This window comes from Saimiri boliviensis, chromosome 1 (genome assembly GCF_048565385.1).
Source record: "Saimiri boliviensis isolate mSaiBol1 chromosome 1, mSaiBol1.pri, whole genome shotgun sequence".
Taxonomy (NCBI): Eukaryota; Metazoa; Chordata; class Mammalia; order Primates; family Cebidae; genus Saimiri; species Saimiri boliviensis.
In genome coordinates this window covers 25518463-25530819 of record NC_133449.1, presented here as the reverse complement: position 1 = coordinate 25530819, position 12357 = coordinate 25518463, and the positions used below count along the sequence as shown (strand labels likewise).

Here is a 12357-nt window from a genome sequence, read left to right as displayed (position 1 = left end):
CAGCTTGACCTCCCAGAGTACTGGGATTACAGGCATGAGCCACTGTGCCCAGCTGATATGGTCCCATTTGTCTTTGAGTACTTCCTTACTTTTGGCACAAAAAAGGTGGAGATTCACTTTGTACTTTCCTTGGGACCTGGTATCAGTCATTTCTTAAAAAACCTTTTGTCTCTTTAATGGAGAATGGCATTTAGAAACCAAGTCTGGGGCCATGCATGGTGGCTCATGCCTGTACTTCCAGCACTTTGGAAAGCCAAGGCAGAGGGATCACTTGTGGTCAGAAATTCAAGACCAGCCTGGCTAACATGGTGAAACCCTGTCTTGACTAAAAATACAAAAATTAGCCAGGCGTTTTGGCGGGCGCTTGTAATCCCAACTACTTGGGAGGCTGAGGCAGGAGAATCACTTAAACCCGGGAGGTGGAGGTTGCAGTGAGCCAAGATCGCGCCCCTACACTCCAGCCTGGGTGACAGAGCAAGACTCTCTCTCAAAAAAAAAAAAAAGGAACCAAGTCTGTTTTCAAGGAGTGCTCATTCCTACTGGAGTGTTACTATGTCTAGTTTCTATCCATGGGCACAACTAGTATATATATATTATTTCAATCATTTGTTCATATTGATATTTCAAACTAAAATTTAATGTATCTGGGACTTACTGTTTTTTTTTAATAGTCTGAAGGGAGACTTCATCTCTTTGATTGAATATTTGTCTCTTTTTTACTGAAAACTTTGGTTCCTACTAATATTAATTTATAGATTTCTTATCTATTTTATCCTATTCCAAATTATTTTTTATTCTCCAACTTCTCATTACCAGTTGAGCATCAAATGTTGCCTTTTAAATCACTCTTTCATTCATTTCTTCTTTGAGCAGGTGCCACATGCTTGTCAAATTAAAGATACAGTCTCTCTCCTTTTAAATTCAAGGCTAACCTTTTTCAAGAAGTGCAGTGTTTTATGTGATAACTCTGGTGCTGCCGTGATGTGTGAAATGTTTCTTTGCTTCGGGTTTGTACTTCCAGGGGTTTGTTGCATCGGACCAGTGTCCCCAAAGAAGTAGTTGATTATATCATCTTTGGCACAGTTATTCAGGAAGTGAAAACAAGCAATGTGGCTAGAGAGGTGGGTAAAACAAAGTTTATGTTATTTAAAGAGAAATAGGAGAATCACACTGAATTTCAACTAATAGAAGTTACTTTTTAAAAGCCTTTAAAATCTATTCAGTTACATTTAACCTAAAATGTGATCTTAACAGCTTGAGTAATGTGTTACTTAAATACATAAAAGAATTATAATATAAATCAAATGACATATAATATATTTATATTCATACTTTACTGTAAATCAGATTATTTGAGCTGTTTTAGGACGTTTTTTCTTGTGTTAGGAAAACAGAAAGCAAAGTGTGGCTGATAGTATTTTTAGTAATGTTAGATATCATGGCTTCCAATTAATTTGAAATTTCAACATTTTGCAGAGGACTAATTTCATGACTTGGTTTTTGTTAGCTGGAATTAGCCTTGCTTACTCATTTGTTCCCATTGACTAGATGGCATGTAAGGCAGTTTTTGTTTTTTTTTTTTTTTTTTTTTAACTATTTCACAGGAGTTTACTTTTGCCCTAGTTGGCATAGTTCCACGTAGTGTTGATTGGGCAACCAAGATAACGACAGGCCTTGGAATTTCTGGGATGTGTCCTACAGGCGTTTCACAGTGAAGAGTCCAAACACGTCTTCTGGGCTTTGTTTCAGTTTGAAAGTGATTGTTTGGATGAAGTTGGCACCAAAAGCACATTTCAGTGTGCTCAGCATTGTCTCTAGTTCTGGTCTTTGCTTGTTACATTGCTGAGTTCAGCATAGTTGTGAGCGTAATAACTTCTGTCACTGTTGACTGAGAGACAAGGGCAAGTGAGCAGGACTGAAAGTGCTTGTTCGGCTCCACCTCTGTACCTGTCAGAAACATTAACGCTGCTGGAGGCCTGGCATGACTGACGTCTACCAAGATCAGCAGTGTGCTGCTGAGGGACAGGAAGGAATTCACAACAGGAAGAGATTTTATTTCCCCTCTGAAATTTTTTGGTTTTCCCTGAACCTTGACATTTCTGAATGTTTCAAATATGACAATTTCATGAGTACATCAAGGTGTTCACAATACATTTTCAACTTTTTATATTCTGAAAATAATATATAAGGGCCCTTAAAATGTAAATAGTAAATTTTTTTGCTGTTTTCTTTTATTGCCCAGCTTTTCATCCCACTCTTCTTCCTTCTCCTCCACCTCAAAATAATAGATAAATAAAAACAAATGTTTCCATTTTCTCTGTAATTCAGTTCTTTTTTTCTCTAAAACTAAAGCTATAATGTTTTTATCTGATTTTTTTTCCTGGAAATTTTATATCCATATGCAGATCTCAGCTGTTGTCAGGAGGTAGATTCTCTCTGCCTGCTCTATACTAATACCAGTTATGTTGTGCTCCAGGTAATTTTTGCAGCGTCTGCAGGAAAAGATTGGGTTGAGGGGATACGTTATGAGAATGTCACTTTAAAGCTTATTGTAATCTAAAAGCTAACATTTCCAGCCAAAGAAATTTTAGGCCCTATTACCTGTATTAATAATGTTAATATGCAGTCCTAAAGGCTTCTGGTGTTCCCAGGAACCTGACTTTATTGAAAAGTTCAGCGTATTTCCCTGTTCTCCAACTTAGAGGCATCTTCCTCCTTTTCCCTTAGTGCCGTGAGAGCAATTCAAACTTTCAATAGAAGTGTGTGGACAAGGGTCACCAATAGCCACATCTATTTAAAGCTCTTTCAATCCTGAGAGTCATCTAGGGCCAAGGGCAGCACATACTAGAAAGGCTCTTGTGAGAATTGAGCCATTTCAACCTAAGTGCCCCTTACACTTGCCCCACTGCAGAGCTCTCCTCTCCTGCCCCCTGAGATATTTGTGCCTCTCTTCCTTTTGGATTGGTTTACGTGCGGGTGCCTGGCAGAAGTTCTTAACAAAGCAGCATTGCGCATTTAGAATCAGGCCTACCTGGAAATCCAGAATGAGGTCATGTTGCAGGTACATCACTGTAACACATTTCTGTTTCTATAGATTATGGTAAATATCATAAAAGTAATAGAAGTATAAAGGTAAAAGTCAAGTAAGAGACATTAAATCTCTAATTGAGACTTTGGAAATATTTATTTTACTAAATTATAGGAGAGTTTGCATTCTGAGGAAAATCGTTTTAGGAAAAGACCAATGAAAATGAACTTCTTATAATGGGATCCAGTATTTCATAGTAAATAATGTATGGGTGTATATGTGGGGGGGAGGGGAGTCTGGAAGCTTAATTTCTAAAGTAAAACTTTAATACTGTAAAAATAAGTGTTTTATAATGCACCCTATGCATTAATTATTTACAGAAATAAAAATGGAATCAGACACTGATTGGTTTTTGGCAACATAATTTCTCCCAATAAATGGTATAATAAAATTATAGACATCCTCATTTCATGCTTCACTTTCACTGTGCTATCATAATAGAGGCCATCTTTACAAGATAAATAACATCAATTTTCCTTAAAGCCTTTCAGATGACAAATTATTCTCTTTGTATCACCTGTTATGCCATCATCCTGGCCAGTTGGTAACTGGTCTGACCCTGATTTGTTCACAGGCTCACCTGTAACCCAGGCTGTTCTCCAGTTTCTTTCATTGAGTTGAGATTCTGTATAGTTGACATGTTTTCCAATTCATCTTTGCTTTGGGTCTGCAGTGTGCTATCTGAAGTATCAGATGGTCAGTAAGACTAGCTAGCAGTGAGCAGAAAGATAGGTGTGAAGCAGACAGGGTCCTACGTGGGAACTCTTGTTTATAAATCATCAGTTCTTTAGAAATCATTTTCATGTTTGATCACTTTTGCTTTGCTGCTAAGCTTTGTGACCGATCATGAGACCTGATAACACAGATCGTGAGGACTCCACCCCATAATATATTTCATCATTCCACCAACTCTCTTTAATAGGTTCCTTTAAGTATATTTGAACATTAAACAAGTTAAAATCAAATTATATTTTGATATCCTTGAAGGCCCTGAGCAAAGCATCATAAGAAATTAGGTGAGATAGAGGAGTATTGTAGCCTTGTGTACGCACTAGAAACCAGCCAGCAGGAATTTTGCAGATGCCTGTCAATTAATGGCAAGATTAAATATTAGTAAACCATTTCTGTGATGGGCTTAATTTTATTTTAAATATTGCTTTGGGGAATTTTAAATTGAAACCCTTTCCAGATGACCATGAAGATTAGCGTTCAAAGCATCATTTACATGATGCCCTTCCCTTATAGTGATCATTTCATTCACTGTCTTTCCTGAAGGCTGCTCTTGGAGCTGGCTTCTCTGACAAGACTCCTGCTCACACTGTCACCATGGCTTGTATCTCTGCCAACCAAGCCATGACCACAGGTATGTTTAAATGGAAGCAGATGATATATGTTAATTTTCTTCCTTTGTCTTTTAAATTTAAAAATGTACCTTTTTTTTTTTTTAAGACACAATCTCACTCTGTCACTCAGGCTGGAGTGCAGTGGCACCATCATAGCTCACTGCAGGTTCAAACTCCTGAGCTCAAGGGATTCTCCTGCCTTAGCCTCCCAAGTAGCTTGGACTACAGGCACTCTACCACATCCGGCTAATTTTAAAATTTTTTGTGGAGACAGGATCTTGCCATGTTGCCCAGGCTGGTCTTAAACCTCTGGCCTCAAGTGATCGTTCTACGTCAGCCTCCAAAGTGCTGGGATGACAGGCATGAGCCTCTGTGCTTGCATTGTTGTTGTTGTTGTTGTTGTTGTTCTTTTTTTAAGATCAGGTTTAAAATTTGGGGGTTCTGACCATAGTTAACTTCTTTTTTTGCTCTCCACACCCGAGAGACGTTGCCATTGGTGTGGTTCGTCCCTGAGGGATGTGGCTGGCTGCAGCAGGGATTATCAATGCAGGAGTATATCTCTAGGAAAGTACTTCAGCATCTGAGGCATGAATAAACCGTTTACAACCTGCCAGGCTTGCAACCTCAGTAGTTCAGATACGACATTTTCCCACAAAGTTACGGTCTTCCTTCCTTCCCCATTACCATACTTGTAAATCATTGCTTTAGATAGCACAGCTCTTTCCTTCACTTTCTCCCCACATCCTTGGCATTTTTATACATCACTGAAAATTCTCCTAACAAACTTTAGCAAAATTGTGGGATGTTTTGTAGCATCAGCCCTTAATGTGAGGAGACAGGAAGCCTGAAAGATTTAGTAATCATGTGCTCATCTAGTAACATCAAGGCCCAGGTGGGCAGCCCACCTCATGTGTGGCAGGGAGTGATGCCCATGACTGGGGGCATTTGCCACTCTAAGCAGCATGTGACCAACTCCCCGTTAGAGAAACCAAATACTGGCCAGTGGCTATAAGGAGAGAGGGGGCCTGCCTTACATGTCAACAGCTAGAATCTCTGCTTTGTAGCAGAAGTTAACGTTATAGGATAAAAAATCTTTTTTAGCGCCAGGCGCGGTGGCTCAAGCCTGTAATCCTAGCACTTTGGGAGGCCGAGGCGGGTGAATCACGAGGTCAAGAGATCGAGACCATCCTGGTCAACATGGTGAAACCCCATCTCTACTAAAAATACAAAAAATTAGCTGGGCATGGTGCCGTGTGCCTGTAATCCCAGCTACTCAGGAGGCTGAGGCAGGAGAATTGCCTGAACCCAGGAGGCAGAGGTTGCGGTGAGCCGAGATCGCGCCATTGCACTCCAGCCTGGGTAATGAGTGAAACTCCGTCTCAAAAAAAAAAAAAATCTTTTTTAAAACTAAAGCTGGGAGCATATAAATATGCAAGATGTTTTGGCTTGGAATATGATTTGAGAGTTAGTCCAATGGATTATTTCCAGAATTGGATGTCCATATGTCAGGAATGAAACCTTTTTTCTCTAACGTGTTGAAGTGTTTTTAGTCATTTAAAAAAATTATCTTAATTCTTCTGAACAGTTGAAAACTTTAATAATTACAGATGTTGTACAAAGCTGATAACTGTTACTCAGCTTTTTAATCAAGAAGCTTACATTGGAATGGTATGTTACTATAAACGATATTCATGAAGTATAACCTGTGCCCTCTAGGTGTTGGCTTGATTGCTTCTGGCCAGTGTGATGTGGTTGTGGCAGGTGGCGTCGAGTTGATGTCCGACATTCCTATTCGTCACTCAAGGAAAATGAGAAAACTGATGCTTGATCTCAATAAGGCCAAATCTGTGGGCCAGCGACTATCTTTAATCTCTAAATTCCGATTGAATTTCCTAGCGCCTGAGGTAAGGCTTGCGTTTGCAGGGCATCCCACTGCAGAGATTTAGAATTAGGCATGGTAGTGTGGACTCTGCTGTGCTCTAATAGGTATAGATTCTGTAGTTACAGGGTGGGGTTATTTGGTCAAGATGAAAAAAAGATGGTGATTAGAAAACTTTCGTTTGTGAGCCCTCTTTAGAGATCCTCTGCTCACAAAGAGCTTCCCTTATCTTGGTCTTGATTGATTGATAGTTTACAAATGGATTTTAACTTTTCTCAATAACACAGAACAATCCTAGGTGTTGGGATAACAGGACACTGTTAACAGTGTCCCTGCTCCTCGGATATCTCCTTTCCCAGCTCCCTGCAGTTGCTGAGTTCTCCACCAGTGAGACCATGGGCCACTCTGCAGACCGACTGGCCGCTGCCTTTGCTGTTTCTCGGCTGGAACAGGATGAATATGCACTGCGCTCTCACAGTCTGGCCAAGAAGGCACAGGATGAAGGACTCCTTTCTGATGTTGTACCCTTCAAAGTACCAGGTAAAATGAAATGCTTCGTGACACTTACTGGGAGTTCTGAGTTGCCTGAATTGCTCCTAAAACTCGAAAAAATCCCAATGGATTTTTCATAAGTATGTTCTGTTTCCAAAATATTCAGTCTTTATTCTTAAACATGGACTCAAATTTTGATTTATGTTGTATCAACAGGTAAACATTTTTTAAAAATTTCTATAAGAGTGTCCTTTTTAGGGCTGAGCACTATGACTCATGCCTGTAATCTCAGCACTTTGGGAGGCTGGGCAGAAGGATCACTTGAGACCAGGAGTTTAAGACCAGCCTGGTCAACAGAATGAGACTTCATCTTTAATTTAAAAAAAAAAGAAAGAAAAACGAACAGTTTCCTTTTAGATCTTGCTGACATATTTTAGTTCTTCTATACATGCCTGTTTTTAAAATTCCTGAATCGTTTGAATTCTGTATAGAATAGCCAACAGTGAATGAATGTCTTAAGAAAATAGGATGTCCTATTTTTAGTAAAGCATTTAGATGATTTCCCAAATGCCTTTTAAGAGTTTAGTTTAAAACTTGGGTGATACATGATAACTATAAACACTTTCCTTCTAGTGAATAGGTAAAGTTTATGTTTCATTTGTTTTTGTAATTTTTAAAGCATATTTCTCTGGAGAAGATATATAAGGCTTGTAGTTCCATAGAGTTTTTTAAAAACCCTTTTTTCTATAGGAAAAGATACAGTTACCAAAGATAATGGCATCCGACCTTCCTCACTGGAGCAGATGGCCAAACTAAAACCTGCATTCATCAAGCCCTACGGGACAGTGACAGCCGCAAATTCTTCTTTCTTGGTAACTGTTGATGCTATTTGTGTTTAATGGTGACTCTTCTATTTCTGTACTCTCCATAGAAAAACCTAAAATAAGGCCGGGCGCGGTGGCTCAAGCTTGTAATCCCAGCACTTTGGGAGGCCAAGGTGGGTGGATCACGAGGTCAAGAGATCGAGACCATCCTGGTCAACATGGTGAAACCCCGTCTCTACTAAAAATACAAAAAATTAGCTGGGCATGGTGGCACGTGCCTGTAATCCCAGCTACTCAGGAGGCTGAGGCAGGAGAATTGCCTGAACCCAGGAGGCGGAGGTTGCGGTGAGCCGAGATCGTGCCATTGCACTCCCGCCTGGGTAACAAGAGCGAAACTCCGTCTCAAAAAAAAAAAAAAGAAAAGAAAAACCTAAAATAAATTTTCTTGTGTGTATTATGAATAGACGGTTAAAAATATAGTTATGTTAAAATGGAGTCATTAAGAAAAAATACACTCCATTTAATAGTCTTAATTTTAAGACTAAGTTTTAAGGCCTGAGAAGTCACCTAATCCAGCCACCATTCTGCTACAAAAGCGCTTCTCTTCAGGCACTTAAAAAACTTTTGTGGCCTATGGTGGGCCCTGGAAATGAAAAGAATAGACAATTGCGGTATAGTGAGATGCTGTGATGGCTGTAAGCATAGGCTAGTGGAGAAAATAGAGAACCCCTGACCCAGAGGCGGGATAGAGAGTTTTGTTGGAAGAGGTAACACTTGAGCAGCAAATCTTGAAGGAAGAGTAAAAGCCAGTTTAAGAAGGCTTTTAACAGGCATTCTGGACAAAGGGAGCAGCAAAATGCAAAATCAAGGAAGTACAGGGGCAAGGACTTCTTTGGGAAAAATGTAGGTTGGAGCATAAGGTATGAACTGGGAACTCATAGAAGACAAGGAAAAGTTGGCATAAAGAGTAACAGGATACTTCTTCCAGCTCTGATTATTAGAAAACTGCTTCACACTGAACCCAACATTATTTTCTTTTTTTTTTTTTTTATAACGATTTTCCAGAAATTCTGCAATTGAATTTTGTATAGTTGCCTTTAACCTAAGAGTGGTTTAAAAGTGTATAAATTTCCGTGTGGAAGGACATTTTTGTTTGTCTGTTTTGTTGTTGATTTCTAATTTTTTTGTTTTATGGTCTGAGGATGCTAGTTACATTATTTCTTTTTTTTTTTTTTTTTTTTGGAAAGAGGAAAAGAATAATAAGAAAAAGAATAAAGAAGAGGAAGAAAGAGAAAGAGGAAGAGGGAGAGAGAATGGGGGTATTGCTTTGTTGCCCGGGCTAGAATGCAGTCTAAATATGGGTATGCCTATAATTGTCCTTAATAATGGAGACATGAAAGAAAATGAGGGAAGAGAGTAACAAACAAGGAGCCAACCAACATTTCGTTTAAACTTCTAAGTTGATATGATGTGGTACTGATAAGAGTTTACATTTTGTGTAAAGTGGAGAGCTCTGTAAATGTTCATTACGTCCACTTGTTCCAGATCTGAGTTCAACTCCTGGACATCGTTGTTAATTTTCTGTCTCATTGATCTGTCTAATATTAATGTTGAAGTCTCCCACTATTATTGTGTGGGAGTCTAAGTCTCTTTATAAGTCTTGTATGTCTGGGTATTCCTGTATTGGGTGCGTATATATTTAGGACCTTTAACTCTTCTTGTTGTTGCATTGATTCTTTTATCATTATATAATGTCCTTCTTTGCTTCTTTTGATCTTTGTTGCTTTAAATACTATTTTATCAGAGGCAAAAATTGTAACTTCTGCTTTTTATTTATTTATTTTTGCTCTCTGGTTGGTTGGTAAGTCTCTCTCCATCCCTTGTTTTGAGTCTTTGTGTATCCTTGAATGTGAGATGGGTCTGGATGCAGCATACAGTTTTAGTTTTTTGTCCAAATTGTCTGTATATCTTTGAATTGGGGAATTTAGTCAATTTAAATTTAGAATTAATAATGATATTACTTTTTGGTATTTTTTAGAAAGGCTGATACTGTTTGTTCCTTTCTATGTGTAGTGGTTCTTTCAGAAGCTCTTGTAAAGCAGGCCTGGTGGTGATGAATTCTCTGAGTGCTTGCTTGTTCACAAAAAACTTTATTTTTCCTTCACTTATGAAGCTTAGTTTGGCTGGATGTGAAATTCTTGGTTGAAATTTCTTTTCTTTAAGGATGTTGAATATTGGTCCCCACTCTCTTCTGGCTTGTAGGGTTTCTGCTGAGAGATCTGCTGTAAGTCTGATAGGCTTCCCTTTGTGGGTAACCTGACCTTTCTCTCTGGCTGCCCTTAGTATTTTCTCCTTCATTTCAACCCTGGTGAATCTGATGATTATGTGCCTTGGAGTTGCTCTTCTTGAGGAATATCTTTGTGGTGTTCTCTGTATTACCTGGAGTTGAATATTATCCTGCCTTACTAAGTTGGGAAATTTTTCCTGAATAATATCCTGAAGCATATTTTCCAGCTTGGATTCATTCTCTTCGTCACATTCAGGTACACCTATCAAGCGTAGATTAGGTCTTTTCACATAGTCCCATATTTCTTGGAGACCTTGCTCGTTCCTTTTTATCCTTTTTTCTCTAATCTTATCTTCTAGTTTTATTTCATTGAGTTGGTCTTCGACCTCTGATATCCTTTCTTCTGCTTGATCAATTCGGCTGTTAAAACTTGTGCATACTTCACGTAGTTCTCGTATTGTGTTTTTCAGCTCCATCAATTCACTTATTTTCCTCTCTAAATTTTGTATTCTTGTTGACATTTCGTCAAACCATTTTTCAAAGTTCTTAGTTTCTTTAGATTGTGTTAGAATAAGTTCTTTTAATTCACAGAAGTTTCTTATTATCCACGTTTTAAAGCCTGCTTCTGTAATTGGAACACACTCATTCTCCATCAAGCCTTGTTCCGTTGCTGATGAGGAACTGGGATCCCCTGCTGAGGAAGAGGCGTTTTGATCTTGGGTATTCTCAGCCTTTTTTGACTGTTTTCTTCCCTTCGTTGTAGATTTATCCATCTGTGGTCTTTATATTTACCGTCTTTGTAATTGGGTTTCTGAGTGGACGTCCAACTTATTGATTCTCAGCGCCGAAATCTGAGCAACCCACTGTGCCGACTAAGTCAGCGGCGTTAAGATTGATGGTGCTTTTCTGACTCTGCACCAAGAACCGACGCTCCGAGGCGCCGGCAAAACCGCCTCGCCGGTCACAAGAGTCGCGCTGGCGACCCATGGGGCTCCTCCGCTGGGAATCTCCTGGTGCATGAGCAACAAGAATTCATGTGAAAGTGTGGCGTCCTCTCGTTCTTTGTGTTTTCACTGGGAGTGAAAACACATCCCAGTGCTGCTAGTGATCAGCCATCTTGGATCTCTCTCCGAACCCAACATTATTTTCTTGTAAGCATCATGAAACAAATATACTCATTTTTTTTTTAAACTTATCAGTATGTAGCTTCACATTCGTCCTTGCCTTTCTGACTCCTCAATTAAACTATCATTATTGATTCTCCTGCTGTTTGTAAGATGTGATTTCTCTTCTCTTACCACCTTGGCTATAGTCTTCTAGATATAGGCCATCTGGTCAAAGTTTCTTTTACAATATAACTCTCCCACCTGGCCATAAAGTCTTGAAAACATAGGCAGGTGTTTGACATTCGCTCATAGTAAGTGACTAATTAATGCCTGCTCTTGATAGGCTATGGGAGTGGTACCTGGAGTAGTTCCAACAGGATGGAACGCCACCCCGTTAAGCCCAGGTGTGAAAGGGCTGGTTCGATTGGTCATTTGCAAAACCAAATTGGATGATAGGGCTGCATGGCATGGACTACGCATGCTAGATCTGGATCCTTTTGATTACTTCTGGGGTATGCTAAAGGCCCAGGTTTATTCAGCAAGAATCAGAACACAAATCATCAGAGGTGACATGTCACAATACGCGGATTTTGGGGACTGCATTAGTGCACCACATTCATTGCAGTTTTCCACAGCACATTCAACCTGTTATTAATGTAATGTCTGTAAACTGTTTATTCCGTATGGTCACCTGTGTCTCCAGACTTTATGGACACCCTGTTGGTGGCTACATAGTCTCTTCAGGGTTGCTGAGTTATAAAAATATGACAGAATGTGGTAGAACTTATTTTGATTTTACAAATTATGAAGAATAGTTTCCTTTTCTTTGGAATTCTGGACTTTTGAGGAGAGCTTTTCTTTTTTGCAGTATGATAAAGGACTTTTTTTCAGTAGTACTTCATTGTCCTCCAGCTTCTCGGTTGTTGTTTGGGAAGCAATGTATGGGACGTATCCAAAGAGGGAAGATTGTGGTTTTAATGTTCTCAGCTGACTCTCCCATTGGTTTCATTGGCTTGCTCATTACAGAGTATATAAGTAGAATAGAATGACCTGTAAGCCATGGGCAGAAAGCAGCTGAGAAGCAGCCAGAAAATGTAAAAATAAATAAATAAGAGATATGTTTATTTTGGTTCATGTTTTGTGCCAAAAGCCAAAAACTTTGGCTTAAATAAGTGTTTATTGTGAACATTTCTTTTTTTCTTTTTCCTTTTTTTTTTGAGACAGAGTCTCGCTCTGTCACCCAGGCTGGAGTGCAGTGGTACAATCTCAGCTCACTTCAACCTTCACGTCCTGGATTCAAACAAGTCCCTGCGTCAGCCTCGCGGGTAGCTAGGACTA

The 12357-nt window shown here is 39.3% G+C and overlaps 1 protein-coding gene across 3 annotated transcripts in view; it reads left to right on the top strand.

The window, feature by feature from the left end:
• HADHB (hydroxyacyl-CoA dehydrogenase trifunctional multienzyme complex subunit beta) overlaps positions 1-12357 on the top strand; it is a 53988-nt gene that overhangs the window by 34162 nt on the left and 7469 nt on the right. For all 3 annotated transcript variants that reach the window (XM_039480343.2, XM_039480339.2, XM_039480349.2), the window contains exons 6-10: positions 1022-1121; positions 4364-4451; positions 6148-6335; positions 6670-6850; positions 7553-7674. In XM_039480343.2, the coding sequence (XP_039336277.1) occupies positions 1022-1121; positions 4364-4451; positions 6148-6335; positions 6670-6850; positions 7553-7674 (679 nt within the window). The remainder of the gene's footprint in view (positions 1-1021; positions 1122-4363; positions 4452-6147; positions 6336-6669; positions 6851-7552; positions 7675-12357) is intronic.